The 17679-nt window shown below is 38.6% G+C and overlaps 1 protein-coding gene across 1 annotated transcript in view; it reads right to left on the bottom strand.

The window, feature by feature from the left end:
• Positions 1-1051: 1051 nt before the first annotated feature.
• The window catches only part of THADA (thyroid adenoma associated), a 168985-nt gene continuing 152357 nt past the window's right edge, over positions 1052-17679 (bottom strand). The window contains 2 exon segments of the mRNA XM_010576464.1: positions 1052-1536; positions 2671-2837. Coding sequence (XP_010574766.1) covers positions 1195-1536; positions 2671-2837 — 509 coding nt within the window. The 3' untranslated portion in view covers positions 1052-1194.

The raw sequence follows: 17679 nt of genomic DNA on the forward strand, positions 1-17679 counted from the left end.
TGTGCTAATATACAATTACGCGAAGAGACTGAAAGCAAACAGTCGTTTATTGGACGTGTTACTCTTCCAAGGAGATGGAAATAACGACGTATACCGACGTACAGCTTTGTTTTGGCTGTGCCCAGCTACGCTACAGCCAAATGTAAGGTCACAGCCCTTGGCTAGAGGAACATAACATATCCTTTTAAAATAAATACTTATTTTCGATGTCTCATTTTCATATTGAAACCCAATTTCAGTTCCCAGAAAAATACATCTGCAAAGCACAACAAACATTTTTGTGTCGCAGGCAGTGACGCCATTGAGCACTCGGTACGGTCCCTGCAGCTGCCTCACCTGAGCGCCGGTGACAACATCTCCGGAAAGTGAGTGCTGCAGGACAAGATCGCTTCTGGTACACTCCCGGGGGCCTCACTCTACTGAGTAGGACCTTACTTTCTGCAACTGCTTGCAGAGCAAGGTGTTCTGAAGTAAAGATGAAACTGTATTGTTCGCAATGGAACAGCTGCTTTGTTTTGAACACAGCGGTCTTCATTTTAGAGGAATTTTATAAAAGTAGTAATTTGATTTACACGAACAAAGAGGCATGCAGAATTCTAACTAATGCTGTTTCCATGTGCAAAACAAGGTTACAACCAAAATGAGAATCCTTGCCTTCCTCCAGAAGAAAATGCAGTAATATTTAAAATGCAGTCTAAAAATTGTCATGGACAAAGAAGCCAAGGTTTGTTTCTTTTCTTTTAGAAACACTTAAAATAAAAAAAAAAATATTAATTTAATAATTACCATTCTATATCTTGAAAGGAGACAAAAAAAAAATCAACTTTTTCTTGGTATTAAAATACAGGAGGTAAAAATGTGGGATAAAACGTAACACAACTACAGGTGGCCTGCACCTGGACGAATGGAAAATATTAGATTTAGCTGCTTTACTTCCTACAGTAGCTATAATAAACCATGCTCAGCTGAATGAAATTAGCAAATGCATTTAAAAGGAACATTCTCCCACAGCACATCTAACAAAAAAAAAATAATCAGCAGACTTGTATAAAAAATGTGGGTTTAGCCTGAATAATAAAGTTTGTTGCAGGTTTACCAGAGTCATTACAGCAATCCTTTATTCTTTGAACATTGTTAGAATTCAGTCCCCCCGCCCATCCAATAACATATGCACAGCTCTCTGAGGATGAACTTTTAGTAATTTTCTGGATTTTCATTTTTGCAAGTATCATCAGACTTAAGCAGATTCAGTATTTTAAGGCATACCGATATTCTCTCATTTTGAATAGCCAATCTTGTGAATTCTGCAGTTTTGGAAAATTCTGGAGTCGGAGGTAGCACTCTAAGAAGGTGTCCAACAAGCTGGGCTTGGTCCAGTGCTGTTCTTGATAGTTGATTAAGTTCTCCATGATCTGGTAAAGTTAGATGAGTCATTGATATAAGCTGTAAAAGGTGCTTACTAAGTTGTCTGACAAGAGTCAACTTCTCTGCCCAAAAATTCACTTCCCCTTTATCAAACAGGTAATCATCTTCTTCCTTAACAAAAAAAAACCCACCAAACAACAGTGATTAGAAAATGACTTGTGGTCTTGATAATAATGAGAAAATTATAAAAGATAAACAAGGTAAAAATTCATATGCATAATTTTTTAAAGGTTTGAGAAAACGCAGTAAAAAAAGATTCCTACTTTGCCAAAGAAAAAAATTTTACCTTCAAAAATCAGGCAGTTATGGTATAACTCTTGGGAAACAATGGAAGTAAATAGTAGTCCTAATCCTTAACATGTGCTTGTCTTCCCCTGTGAAAGTGTCTTATATTTCACAGAGACCTCTCTGTAACCAGTATGGTAATTTGCTATATCATGGAGCTTTTTGAGTGGATTAAATGAAATAGGAAAATTTTATCAGTCATTGAAACATCAGAAAGTCATACCTAAACCACAGACTTAAGAAAAGATATATAAAATATTTCATAGGTCATATTAATTGTCAACAAACTCCTCAAAGATGTAGCTACTCCTGCTCCTTCCAGTTTACCTTCCAGCATTATTTTGATTTTCACAGGCTTTTCAAGACAAAGAGAGCACAGTGTATTATACAGCACTAGGTTTTACAGAACCAGCACGACAACGTTTTTCTTTACGTAAATAATCGTTCCGGAGACAGTGACTGATGTGAGTGAGGCTGTTTTGTGTGCTATGCAGAACCAGCCATATAGAAGATGGCACAAAGTTACCAAATATTTAAATGACATCTCTGGAAAAGCCAGCAGTTGGGAGAGCACTGTTCTTGAATGCCAGATGTGCTTGGCACCAACAGCAGCAGTTTAAATTCAAGGCAAGCCATCATCTGCAATGATACTGAACACAATTAGTTACAGCCTCAAAATGTTTCAGTTGACAATGGCTTGTTAAGTAACTCTTGATTTATTTCAGTGTTTGCTTGTTGGTCTCTTAATTTTATGCTGATATTGCCAGGAAACAGACATCAAACTCTATTTTTATTCTAAATACTGTCCATATGATTTTTTTTTTTTAAATTGTAGATCAATTAATACTGGAGTAGTGATCATCAGGCTTCATCAGATGAGATATTTCATTCAATTCCTACCATAAGACTGCAGAAATGTAGCGATCCCAACATGAGATGGCAACTGGTTGTTAAAATTACCAGGGCTGAAGTCTCAGAGTCTCTTTTCAGATCGCTGTCTCCCAGCAGCCACTCCAGCAGGATCGGTACACCGGCACGGATCTCCCCCCACTGCTGAAGCAGCTCACACAGTATGCCAAACGCTAAATCCAAGGCCATCGGAGCATTCACTACCCTAAGTGCAAACTCTGTTGAGAGAAAACATGCGTAACAACATATAGCAAGACCACAAACATTTTCAAATCAGCACAAAAATGATTTCTTGAAAACAGATGCTGAATTTGCACAAACACATTTAGAGTGATGAATTATACTGCAAATAAGTTAGATGAATGTTTACTTCTGTGCCACTTGGGGTCTCTTCTCAATTCCAGAATAATACATGAAGCAACTGAAAATGCTGGTGCGGAATACTTTTTTCCTGCCCATGTAGTGACATTCATTAATTTGGGTTTAAATATACAAAGATGTCTGTTAGAAACAACTCCAGAGACAGTCCTGACACTATTACATGGTGACTATTTTTGCAAAACTGCAGCTATGCCTTAGATCTGATTTGATGTTTTCACTGAACTCAAAACCTACAGCACATTATATGTTTTTAAAGGGCTGGGATGTAAAATGAATCATTATTTGGTGTGCAATCTCTTATTATATATAAAGATATACATATATATATATATATACACACAGACACGTAAGAGGTCAAGCATGCAAGACAGGCTTAGAGAAGTTGTTAAAGAAGGGAAAGGCAAACACTGTTTACAATACCATCACAAAGCTATATTTATAGAGGTTTTGCTATCATGCCAGAACCGTACACAAAGCCATCATCCACACCATATTTCTTCTCTAAACTTCCCCACTGCTGTCATTTGGGCAGATGCTGTTTTAACTGTGTGGTTCCTAGGGCTGCCCTCAATAACGGAGTACATAAAAATGCCACAAGTCCCATTTGCATGAGAACTCCAACAACTGCGTTCACAGGTACGAGTTTCACCGCTAGTAGCAACATTAATGCAATTTTTCTTTCTTTAATGGGAATGCACGAAGAGGACTGGAGGAGGAGAGCTAATGAACAAGCTCCTGTAAAATCCCTGTTACTGTAAAGTGGATTTTGGCAAAATTCATCCTTGTCCGTAGTCATCAGCAAATGAACAACTGTTCACTGAATGGTCTGTCTTCTAAGTAGTGATATCGTAAGGATATGTCATTCTTGAAAGCTGTCTTTTGCAAGCAGACAACACAGCAGAGCCAGAATTATTTGGTAAAAATCCATACAGACATGGAAGGCAGACCTTACTTTTTGTGTCTGAGTGTATTTAAGTGTTTCTCACAAAGGAAAATGATTATTGACATGAAAGAGGCATAGCAGTGCAGCTGAGACCTGTCCTTCACAAGCCACGTTCAGAGCTGCAACATGGACCTCTCATCTGCACCACCTCCTGAGGCCTCATGCCAGCTGCAGGTTTTCTAGAAATGTACAGTAAAACACCAGGACTAGGCAAATACACGTGCCAACAAGTAAGGAAGTGCAGGAAACAACTAAGGGCAAAACAGACTGATGGGAAGATGGGCACATGGTATTTGACAGACCAGGCAATGTACCGAGGATATTGGGGAGGATGAATTAGTATTTGAGACCATGAGAACAAAGGACCGTAATAAGGAAGGGAGTGAAGGAGAAAGAACAGATGGTCCCTTCTTTATCTTGGAGTTAGATGAGGGTAAATGGAAATCTCCTTGAACAAGCAACAGGAAGACAGGCAGTCAATCTCTTGGTGACACTAATAATGTTACATATGCAGTTTGTCTCTGCTAGACAGTAAAATCAAATGCTCAAATCTGTTTTCTTCATGTCAGGACTTATCACTGTATCAGGACACTCCTCAGCTTTGTCCATGAGGGAGAGCTTGCAGGGGTGCAGTGCAACATTCCCACACCATTTATTTTAGGTATTGGGTTTTTTAGGTATTGTTTTTGCTGACATTTCTTTCTAGGACTTTTTTTTTTTTTTTTTTTTAAACTTCCTTTCTCTTTTGCTGTGCCTGACTTGGTACCAGTCTGATACTCTGAAGAATGGGTATAATGGTTGTCCTCTCTGTTTTGATTTGCTTAGGCTCAGGTAGAAAACACAGTTTCATTCAAGTGCCACGGGGACCTCAGAAATACTCGCAATCCTCAGAGCTCAAAGAATAGAAATGAAAATGGAGCACGGGGTTCTGAGCCTGAAACAAACATTCCAGTTACAAACACAAAACACAACATTTTAAACCCAGCTCTTTTGAATTCTGATCATCCTTCGGAGTTTTACGGATGATTACTGAATGCCTATGATTGTCAATATTTATGTAACATCTCTTGCTTGTGTCACGTTATTTGTATTTGAATATTTAGCAAATTAAGTGACACTGGGAGCTAAAAAAACCAAACATTATTTCCCACTGCTGTCTTCCTGAAGTCAGCTGTTGCTTTGGAGGACTGATTATAAATACAACCACAGATATTTAAAATACCTGCCATTTTCTGGGGCCTTTTTTCCCTTTTAAGATTTAGACTCCTTAAGTATCAATATGGTGATGCTTTCTTTGTGAGTGAGAACACTAGACTATGGGGAAATGCACCAAAACATATATATTGGGGCCTCTAATTCTGTTGTTAGGTGAACATGCTGAAAACTACCAAGAGATAGCAAAACAAGTACTGCTGAGGTACTGCTTAGACTGAACTTGCTTGCTAGCAGTTTTTCAACAGCGTGACACAGCAGAAGAGGCAGTTTGGTGGTCACATAGCACAGCAATCTTGTAGGGAATCCTTGTGTTGCAACAAAGGAAACGGTAAGTTGTTTGTTTTTTTTTTTTTCTTTTCCAAAGAAGAGAAGAGAAAAAAAATTCAAGAAAAATATATAAAGGGGGTCTAACACACAGGAAAAACATGAAGACCCTGAACACAGTACTGACCCAAAAGATGCCGACGACCCTTCTGTGAAATGCGACACCATTTAACTGATCAGCCAAACTCATGCATCAGTTCTGACGCTGAGACCAAAGAAAAAGCAACATCACTTTGATAATGCTGAAACTTAGGCTTCAAAAACTGGGGTAAGAGCGTGCCTACCTTGGGCTTTGTGCTAGAGAAGCTAGCACAGCAGCCTCCTGGTACTTGAGGTGTTGACACAGATTCAACAACAGATCAAACTCTGGCAGATGAAGAATTTTCACTTCCACCTGCCCTGCCCTGCCCATCCCACCCCATGCCTCTACTGCAGGGCATCAGGAATGGCTCCGTGGTTTCTGAATTGCTTCCTCAGCTGCCATTACTTACAGAGCACACTGCTTTTAACTGACTTGGATACCAGTTCCCACAAATTTCATGCTAGAATAGGTCAAGATCAGATTTGTGGACTACCATTGCCATGAGGACAACAAAGAGATGGAGCAAGTATCCAAAAAAGGTGTATCAGCTCCCTCAGCTTGGAGTGCTGAAGCAGTACAGATAAATAACAGCAAGCAAAGTTATGTACATACCCATGATTTAATAGATAAAAAATGCTTTCAGAGGGGAAAATGTTCTATTGCTTTGATGACCCTCAGCTCCAAAAGTAACAGCAATGGATGCTGCAAGCACGTAGAGAGTCTTTTAAGATACCCACAAAAGGTGTATGCCTTCTAAAAATATACATATGTGTCTTCAGACATATTAACTGTTTACAAGAACTTCTCCTTACATCATCTTTTGCCTGCAAACCAGGGCTGATTTTCAAGAAGCCACATATTACACATAATGCTGTGTTCATGACTCACGCTATGACTTCACAAAGTGGTCTGAGCAAGCTGGAAGTTCACCAGGGGCAAAAAGGGCAGGTGGCTCTCCTCTCCCTCCAGCCCCCTTGGGCCATGGGCTCCTGATGCTGACCTCCAGCCAGCTCAGGTACTCTGCTGATCACCTGGTAAATTAATGCTCAGAATAGCAGAATACAAATTTGGCAGGCAACGTGGTGTGTGGGTTGTTCTGCTCGGCTGGCAGGCTGGACTGGTTATCCTGCAGTCAGAATTGGTACACCTGGGAGCTGCAGAAGGGAAGATCACAGGGCAGTGGGGACAAGGAAAGGGGCCCAAGGGAGAGCGAGACCTCCCCGTTCAGCAAGCTGTTAGCTCAGGTCAGCTATAATCCGAAACTTCCCCACCAGAGTCATGTAAACAAAACAGTAACAGAGATGATTCAAAGGCCTGAGTATTTATAGCCTTTCATAATGTAACTAACTATTTAAAGTAACTGAATAAAAACTTTGAAACGACAGATTTCTAGAAGCTGCTCACAGCTGATTACTGCCACAGGAACTAAACCAGCGGAAATGGAACCTGAAGGCACAGCTATTACCAAACACTGAAAATACAGTAGTGATCCTACCACAACAGTTCTACAGACTATCAAAACTGTGTTAAAATGATCAGTTTTTAAGATTCTAAAACATGTATATGTTCTAACATGCAAAAACATCACAAGCAAGATAAGCATCTTGCTAAATAAGCCACTACAGGGGCTGAAATATAAAAAATTCTCTATGCCTTAAACAAGCAGTTACAAGCAGAAGAATTACTACTACTCCTTGAAATGAAAAACAAAAGATAAGAATCAGGTACTACATGCTTTTTTCATTTTGAGGAATTGAATTTTCATAAAGGGAGAGGGGTTAAGTACTGCAATGTTTTAGTCTTTGTGAATCCACCCACATAAAAATTAGACCTCCCACATACACATTCATATACTCCAAAAGCTTTGATCATGCCAGATGTAAATATTTCTTTTAGTAGCCTATTTCGTGTCCTCCAACTATACAATTGTTCTCTGTTAAAGCCTTGGTGACATTATGGGGAACTGGAAGGATGTGTTAAGAGCATATACACAGATTGTAAGGACAACTGTGATAAAATACAGGCAAAACAGAAAAGCAGAACATATTCCTTGCCTAACAAAAGCATTTTGTAATTGGTTTTACACTGGATATTGTTAACTAAAGTTAATTTTAGATCAAAGAATAATGCAATTTTTGTAAATGTATACTGTGTTCAGAACAAACATAAAGAGAAGTAAAACCGCAAGGAAGCTTAGTGTAACAGTCCTGAGAGAAAGCCTCACAGTGTACTAACAGCAAGGGTATTTTCAAAGAAAACATATAGGGTAATTTCTCCAACTGAAATTACAGGAAATATTTTAGATAGACCAGGTATACTCTAAATTGGTAAAATATTTTTTACTTTTTTGCACAAAGTGCTGCCTACCTAGGTATAAACATGACTGCATCACTATCAATACAGTACCTCATAACACCGTGGTAAAATAAGGTAGTATTCTTGCTTCAGAGACAAGCATGGACATTTAAATCAACAAAGCTCACTGAATGATTGCTTGACAAAACCGGAGATTTATCTCAGGTCTTCTTATACATCACCTTAACAAGATGATGAATATCAAGCAACAGATCAGGTTCCCATCCAAATGATGGCAGATCCAGTATCACAGTCACTAATACCTGTAATATTAGATTTGTAAATAGAAAATTTCACCTATTGAGTCACTAATCACTTTTTGTTGCATTGAAGGTTTTCTTCTTGTTGGTGTTACGTAATAATCAAGTGTGCCCCTATTCTCAACATATCGAATATAAGGGAACTGAGTGAGGCATTGCAACAGATACGTTTTTTAATTAAAAGACTTTGTTTATGTATACGCAGGCTTCACAAACTTAAAAAGCCTTCAAATTTAAAAAAGAAAAAAAACCACTGGCCCAACTCAAGAGTTACGTAGACTGGTAAATAAAGTGAGGTTAGAAACATGAATTTCTATTTGAAATTTGAAATAACCTGCTTGTATGTTCTACTTTGAGCTAGACAGGAATTGTGCAACTCCGCAGCAAGGCAACACACAGGTGTCTAGTGACCAGAAAAACAACAGGACAGAAGAAAAGCAGTGGCAGTAGATAGAAAGTAAAGGGGTTTTCATACCCACTCCGTCTCCACAAATAATGTTACAGTGCAATCATCCTTCTGGGCAATAAGACTGAAAGAGGACAACTGAGAAGTAAAACACACAAAAAAGAAAATGCAGAAATGGTAACTGTTGTGTCCAGATAGCTGGCAGATGGCTCTTGAAAGGGTGCTTGTTCATTGCACTGTGTCAATTTAAGTTACAAACATCAAACTTTCCATTTTTTAAAATGACCATTTATGTAAAATGTAATATATAAGCAGATTCCTTTTTATAGTGTTTCATAAAATCAAAGGCGATTAGATCATTTCTATCCTCTCGAGAAATATCATTCCCTAGATGATGTACAACTACTTCATCTGTTTTCCATTTCCCTGCCTGAGTCTGTTTCATAGCTGTACTTTTTCAGGATAACTTTAAAAAGAGGCTCTTCTTGACATCATGCAACACGGTGTCAAAACACAACGCTATTACAAAACAAACTAATCAAAACTAATTTCTTAATAGTTGCAGTTTCTGAATAGAGTGGCAGTGACTCTGCTCTCAGCTTTGATTATAAACAGATCTGAGTTAATAACATGCCTGATTATGACGGAAACTTATAGCTCAGGACTGAGCAGAAAATTAAAGTTCCTTCTTGAACAAAAAAGTACACCCATATTCCATCATCTTTTCAAGCCCTTTTTTGGAATATGAATAGAACAGTATTTTTCAACTCGGTAAACTAGATTTTTTTTCCCCTCTTTTTAAATATATATATGCATACATAAGTTTTTCCCATGCAAGCCTTGCCTCCTGTACTCAAAGGGTTTTATTACAAAACAAACACAGCTCACAGATCTGTCAGAGGAAATGAACATTTGGACTTTAGCACTTGCATTACCACTTTTGCAGAACGTCCCCCCCAAGCCATGTTCTAATTTAAACAGCAGAAAAACAATACCCCCTGCATAAACACACAGAACGCATGCTTTTTCCTTTTGAAAAGGTAAAAAATAATATTATTCAGCCAATTGTTTAAAACACTGCCAATGAGAATGTAAGTATTTTTTTTAACTCAAATTATGTATTTATTGGGGAAAAAAAAGATACATACTCACAGCTTCAAATTAGTGTCACCAGAACTAAATATATGACTGAAGGCTCTCTTTATTGGCATGTTCCAACTAAGGAACTTTTTGATTAGCACTGATGAAGATTACAGAATGTGAATGAGATGCATGTTACAGCTCTGCTGTAGGAACACAGGAGACCAATTTCTGTCTGTAACATAGCTGGGATTTTAGAATAGTATCTGGAGAATGGTGGTGAAGGTTTGTTATGTGAGGGATAAAGGAATAAGGAAAGGGTAGGTAATTGATACAGGAGACTGTACACAAAAGTCTTCTCCCCACAATATTTGAAAACCAACATAATTTGGGCAGAACACTCAAGTATGTAAAAGCTGTTTTTAAAGCAGTAACAGCAAGGCAGGCTTTCCTTCATTGCTATGGAGTCATAGCCACAACCATCACAGCTTGCATAAGGAGCCTATGAAGATGTGTAAGCTGCTGTCCCATTTACTCACTTGCAATTAGAACGCTGATAAGAACAAAACATTTTAATAGATTATTCACATGACCAGTCCATTTAACATTTACCACTTTCAAACTCCACTGCTGAGCACATACAATTTTTTTTCATGTATTCTTTCTTGATTTTCAAGAGTGTAACAACTCATAACCTTTACATAACGGTGCCACTGTAATTAATAGAGCTAAATGAAGTGCTCAGTAAATAATCAGTAGCCAGTCTTTGACAGATGACCTGATTCTAATTCAGTCCATTCACTTTCAACTTTAATTAGTGGCATTGTATTCTACAAAGCAAACAGTTCCTTCATCCATGTGATGATCTAACGTTGTATAAGTGGGCTGAGAACAACTTGTAAGGTGTTGAAATAAATTTGGGAATACAAAGTAAAAACTCACAGTGATTACACATTCTTATATAATGTAATTCCTTAAAAAGAAATAAGTAATATAAAGTTCCCACTGCAAAAGCTACTGATTTTAACAAGTACAATACACCCTAATAAATCTTGCTAAGACAATTATGAGTTTCAGTGCAGTAGTTCTCTTTCCTTTTTCCTTAATTAAACCAAGTGATCTCAATTACTAAGTGTATGTTGGTGGAATTTTTTGCAAGACACAAATACAGGCATAAAAATGCTATGTATTTCTACGCAAGTACTGATGCAACACTGTACTTACTTTTTTTGGTACTATAACCCTTGTTCTCTAGATGCATGCTTGTCACAGCTGGTGACAACTGCTAAGCAAACTCTTCACTTTTGAATTACTGGAATTTAGAGTAATTTTAGACTACTGGAAAATTTTCTAATAAAACATACAAAAATTTGAACTACTCAGGACCACTTAGGTTACAATATGCTTTGATCTTGTTCTACATTTTCTCCTGAACGCTAGTTTGCATTAGTGTGTCTTATCCCTTCTTCCAGCAGTTCTGCTCTAAAGGGTGGGACAATACAGAGTTGCAGATTCTTGCAAGCTGTGGCTATTGAGTGTGTCTGAGTAGAGAAGACACTTGCTAACTTACTACAAAATACCTGATCCAGGTGTATATGCACTTACTGAATGCAGGTATTTTTGAGCAGAACAGCAAAAAGCGACTTGGGAACCTCAGTAACTCAGATTCATATCAGTTCTGATACCTTGTAATAAAATAGTATGGGGAGAGACTGTCTTTAAGATGATCTATATTTAATTTTTATCTTTGTTTCATATTACTTATTAAAAAAGGGTAGCATCTGAAATGAAGTGACTATAAAATTGTTCTTATGGAAAGTGCCATAAATTTTTTGTATAATAATTTATGTCAAAAAGGTTCATGATATATTCTCAGCTTCTGTACTGGTCAATTTTCTAAGCCCATTTTCTCAGGATGTGAGAGCATATACTTAAAGAGCAAAACCTCACAGAAGGTGTTCACTATACAAACACTTGATGAAAAAAACGCCAAACCCTTACATCAAAAACTTCCAATATAGTACAGATAGACAACATATGAATAAGACAAAGCAATGAAACTTGGGTGTAAAGAATGTCTCACATTATTTTTATCTTTTTGATGACACATATATACACAGACACACAATGCCATAAAAATATCATTAAGTTTGCAAACACACTATAATGTTAGAAACTACCAGGACCACAAAACATTCGCACATCAGTAACAAATGACCAAGAGGATAATCTCCCTTTTTTTCTTTCCCTGTCAAGATCCAAATGCCTTCCAATGCCTGTTGCAAGCTGCTTTCCATGCAGTGTAGTACGATCTGTTGTTACACAGTTTTCTGACATTCCAATGAAAAATGTCAGCCTGACTCTCGAGCTGTGGTCTAGACAGGCAGGGGCTGCCAAGGATCTCCTGTTCAACAATTCAGTGATTACAGATCACTTAGGGGTAGTTCTCCTGCAAGTAACAGATAAATTAAGCGCAGCTGCATGTATCAATCCTGAATGGAAAATACCTATCGCAGAAAAATTTTTCAAGAGCATTTTCAGTCCATGAGAGAACCATTTGCTCTTCACAACAGGAAGAAGATGCACCAATGATTTCACTTCAGAGTGAGTTGGTTTCTAGACCATTTCTTTCAGAAATACTCTGAAATGAGATGAAGAATACATAGTCCTCATTCCTCTACTACCAAAAATTTTGGTCAACATAAAGGCTTGCTGAGCCTAATCACCCTAGTGTGGCTGAGGCATTTCTAGTATCAGGACTCAGTGTTTCTTCCCAAGATGATGTTCACGTTTCACCTTAAAGCAAGAAACTCACCTCCTTTTTCTTTCACACAGCTCTTGCCTCTTAGGTGACTTCTGGATTTTGCAGCTTCAGTGACTCCGCGCATTTCCCTTTACACTGGCAGGTCCACAGCTCATCAGAAATCCTCTGGGCTTACTTATCTCTCTTACTGAAATGCCTGATGCTCTTACATTTCCATACAACTGTCATCTAAACGCATAACAGCTGGGTCAAGACTTGCTAGGAAACTTGTAACTGTCATCAGGGCATCCTCTAGCAGGGTCCAAGTGACTTGGATGGTATGTCTCTATCCCAGACATCTGTGGGGTGGCTACCTGCAACTTCATCTGCATCTTCATCAGACACAACACCATTTTGGAGGTCTTAACATGCTCAGGTTGATCAGTAAGTCATACTATGGTTTGTTTGAATTACTTTGAGGCCTCCTTCCAAGTAAATTTGCAGGAGGAGTAGGAGCTGCTTAGTCTTGCATATAATGTGAATATATACACAGACTCTTTGCCTGATAAATATTATTCAATCAGCAGAGCTCTTCAATGCAAAGTCTAACACAGATACCAATATACTTGTCTAATACAGATTTTAAATTTGTCTTTTCCATTTCCTTCAAAGTCCTTCGAGGAATTGGTTTGTCTCTCTTTAACTGGGAAGGAACTGAGATAGTGCTGTGACTGCTCTCCCCAATATACTGATGTCCTGAATATAAGTGCTCCTTGCACAAGATATCACAAAAGTGAAAACGTTTGTGTCTCATATGAATGCAGACATGAACAATGCAACACCAGGAACTTCCCAGTCACTGGGAGGAAACCTCTCTTTCTATTCTCTCCGCATTTAATACATAGTTTTGAACCTTTCTTATTCCAAATATTCCAAAATACTCTAAACAGGCAAAGAAGACAGAATGGCTAAGTAACCTGTGACTCTGTCATTCATCATGATACAGAGTTCTTCACAGATCACTTGTATTTGTAAAGATGTCCAGAGAAAGAAGAAATGGCACAATCTAGCCTGCAGGCAGAGTAGACAGCCATGAAGATGAGAAAATCTTGACTGATTTTAGATGTCTGATCTGAGATATTATGACCTGTTTCACTGAGGAGTCAGCACTCCATAATGCTTTAGTATTCAAAATGCATTTCCCTCTGGCTTCAGCTGTATGCACTCTGAACTCCTGCAAATCATGCCTCCAAGCTACCTAGCTAAGCACTCAGGAAACCAGTGACCTCCTTTCCAAACTCTGGTCGGAGTGACTTGCTTACCTGCACAAAACAGCTCTCTGGGAGAGGCAGGGATAGAACGCAAGTCACAAGAGCAACACTAAATAGCTTTGGCATGTCCCTTCTTGTGATCCCGGTCTTACTCTATCACTTTCAATTTTGCAGCTGAGGTAGTAGTACTGTTGGAGATGATAGTTTCCTGTACTGTATGTTCCCGATTCATCATCAGAGCAAACCTGCCCTGCCTACTAAATTATAAAAGAACTTCTGTAAAAAACACCCAAACAGCGATAGTGTAGCTTATCCTTGCTTCTTAATACACGCAGCACAACAAGGTTGAATTCAAGTTGCATTTCTGAACTTTTGGGTACTTGACCTTGCAATCTTACAACTATTCTTAGCATGGGGAAAGGGTGGATGGGGAAGATGGCAAGGTATACGTGTAATTTTCCAAGTTCTGAAAAAGAAATCTATACCTCACCCAAATAACGTGACATTATATTGAAGCTCATGAGTCAGAGAAACAGTGGAGCCACAAGGCCGACCACTCAGGCATCTGCCACTTGAAACTAACAGAGTAATAGGAAACAGTAACATCACTGGAGATGGGAGGTATACCCATAGCACTGCTCCAGTGTCTTCTACCTAGCCCCAGTCACCAGACTCCACAGTATCTCAACACACATCTAATTATCTTGTCAAGTTAAGCCCTGGGTTTGACACCCAGCCTCACAACTACCTCCAGTCACATTGTGTCCTACAATGCAGGAAAGTGTTCCCCTTTTATCTCCTTTGTCCATTCTGTTTCTTCCTTACATTCTTCCTCTTCTGGACCCAGTTCAGTCTCCCTCTTGCCATGGCTTTCACAAAACATCTTTCTCCTCCTTTACGCCCTCCTCTCACATTGGCAAGAGCAAATCTCCTCCCCTCACCACCTCCCCTTCCATTATTCTCACTGGTTCAGCTGGACTCTTTCAGCAGTCAGCTGAATTTTCCTGTATTACCTTTTTCCCCTTTTCTAACCCGAAGTGATGGCTCATTCCTCCCCATTTTGCTGACTACCTGCAGGTATTACTGAAAGCACAAGAGTTTTCATTTCAGGTGCTTAAACGCAGCCTGGCCCAGAGCTTCCCACAGCCACAGCTGCAGAGACCCTCTGAGGCACAGTGTTCCTGGCACAGAGCATCCCCTGTGGCACAGAGCATCCCCTGTAGCCCTGCTGGGAACACAGGTAAGCATTTCAGGAGCAGAGAAATTTAAGCTGCTTAGTGAACACAAGAATCTTTGGAAGTTTTCGCTTTTAGGCTCCTTTCAGTCTCTACTGAATATATATATATAAAGTACAGCGTTTTTTAGTCCTATTTCTCAGCCAAATTTGTACACATTTTACCAAAAATATCTTGCTCCAAAGCACACGTTTTAACGCATTCAAAGAAAAGGCCTTCAATTTTTTTCACAGCCTGCATGAAGATAGCATTTTCCCCTAATTTCCTATGTAGAATCATGTCTACTGTAATAAAAACAAATAATTAAAAGTAAAAAAAAAATACAGTATGGAAGAATCTTAGTACCAACTAGTAAGGATTTAACACAAGTAGCTGAAAATCAGGATTTTATAATGAGAAGCGTTAGACAACCCTAACAACAGAACACCAACCCTCCTTATAAAAATACACAGTTCACACAATTAATTTAATTTACAAAACGAATTATAAGGAGAAGATGGAGTCAAAAAAGCAGAAGGCAGTAAGTTTACAGAAGTCAATTCAAGGTCTGTTGAAAAGGTGCAAGAAACATGGAGGATGAAGTGGGAGGGCAGGTAGAGATGAAGGGAGCACTCAGTGCACAGAAAAGAGTAACAGCTCTGGTATATTTTATTCAATCAGACTGGCAATCTACAAGAATAAACAACATCAAAGGGGCTTTTGTCCAATTTTTAACAAAATAAGGAAATCAGCAGGCATGCTTCTGTGTACATCTTTTCCACCACAACTTCTGAACCACCTGCAAAACTTCAATCCAGTTTGACAAAAAGGATAAGGGAATCCAAAATATGGTCTTGTTTCTATGAAATGAGCCAGCTGGGTAAAGAAAAGAAACCCTATTGCTGTCCTGCCTCGTGAAAGGCTGAAACTTCAGTCATCAGACATGAGAAAATTCACTTATCTGCAAAACAAATCCATGAAAAAAAAAAACCAAAACAAAACAAAAAACCCAAGCTCCCTTGAATTCACAGCTCAAGGAACTTTTTTTCCTTCTCTTTTTCTTTTCTTTTAAATAAAAAATTCCATTGGCATCTATGCTCCACACTGGCATATGTCTTTAACATAAAGACTCTTTCTGTCTTTAAAATCTTATTTTTCCATCTGCATGTTTCAAATGAGTTTGCTTCAGGAAAGCCCATATTGTACTTCACACTGCCATGGATGCCACTGGTTGAGCCTTCACTACTAACTGTGAGATTCAGGCAAAATCCTCTAATTTGGAGAATTTACCTTTACTCTGTGACAGCCTTCCACTGTGTCACACAGATGATCATGCCAAAAATTAACACACATTGCAAAAGAAGGCAGCTAACAAGCAAGGGCTGCCTGTATTGCCTCTACCACTTCTATGAATTTGAAATCAAACCACTGATTGTGTTCTACAGACCAACACAGAAAAGAATTCAGTTCACCTATATAAGTACTATTGCAGCCTGAGATCCCTTTATCCCTAGGCTCTACTTACACCCCACTGTATTTGCACTCCAAGGTCTGTGCCGACCTTGCATTAGAGGAGCGTGAAGTCATTGGCTCCAAAGAATAAAGTCCTCTGTACTTTGGTATACAACCTCAGAGACTATTTCCCATCTCAGTATGATCTTGCCTAATTAAAGTAATCTATGCAACACACATTGCTTTAGGAGAAGGAAATCGATATTGGGAACATCTTTTCTGAAAGACCCTTGACTTGTTCATTAACACAGTTTACTTGGTCCTAAAGCTACTAGGCTTCAGAGAACATGGCACATATCTGTTTTCCTGATGTTTCTGAAAGGTGGTGGTGACAGAATATGGGATGCTAGTGTACTACAGTGCAATATGGTGATTTACTTGAATAATTTACATTTGGGGAATTTGAATTAAAGAGGAAAGATATTCTGGAAATTTAATTCTTAGTTGTGCTTCTTAATGCCTGTATATTAGACAGAACTTTCACTGGGGTGGGGGTGGGGGGAGCAGGGGCAGTGAAATATCTATCTTCTGCTCTTTATAGCAAAAGTAGTTCAAGTTGAGCACCTAACTGTAACAATCTACAGTCTTGAAGTTCTAGTATTACAATATACAATACACAGATTCTGTTTGGTTTTGTTCGGATATGAACCTATAAATACTGGAAGGAGAAGTCTGCAAAGTGTAACTGTGGTCTTCAACACAAACGGGAAATCAGCTTGTGTGTTTCTGCACATGAGGGAAAGTAAAAGGGTAATTAACAGAGTACATGAAAAAATGAATGGGTTTTATTAGTCCTGGTAACAAGATATTGTAAGTCTAACCTCCACTGTGATCAAGCCAAGTATATAAATTAATCAAGACCTTCACTAAAGCATTTCTGTTAACACTTTCATCTTACCAGTGGGAATTATTTATAAAACCATTTTCCACTGCTAGCATGACAAGGTGATCATTAACACAGCACAGACCATGCGAAGGAACAAAATTAAAAACACGCAAAGGTGGCATTACACTGGTACTGTAAGCAACTGCCATAAATAATTCTGCTCCTCAAGGTGATTTCAACAGTCTTGCTCTAAATCTAACAAATCAAAGCCCTTTATAAAAAGTCTAATTCTCAAAATTTAAATTTCTAGGCTTCCCAAGGGTGTTTAACTTGACTTTCTCATGCATGAGAAATCAATTTGTTCAACCAAGGCAGTTCCAAGTTCCCCTTGTAAGAGCTCATTTGGAACTGATTATTGGGGGGGGGGGGGGGGGGGGGGACGGGGGTG

This window comes from Haliaeetus leucocephalus, unplaced genomic scaffold (assembly GCF_000737465.1).
Source record: "Haliaeetus leucocephalus isolate CR32 unplaced genomic scaffold, Haliaeetus_leucocephalus-4.0 Scaffold526, whole genome shotgun sequence".
In the NCBI taxonomy this organism is placed as follows: Eukaryota; Metazoa; Chordata; class Aves; order Accipitriformes; family Accipitridae; genus Haliaeetus; species Haliaeetus leucocephalus.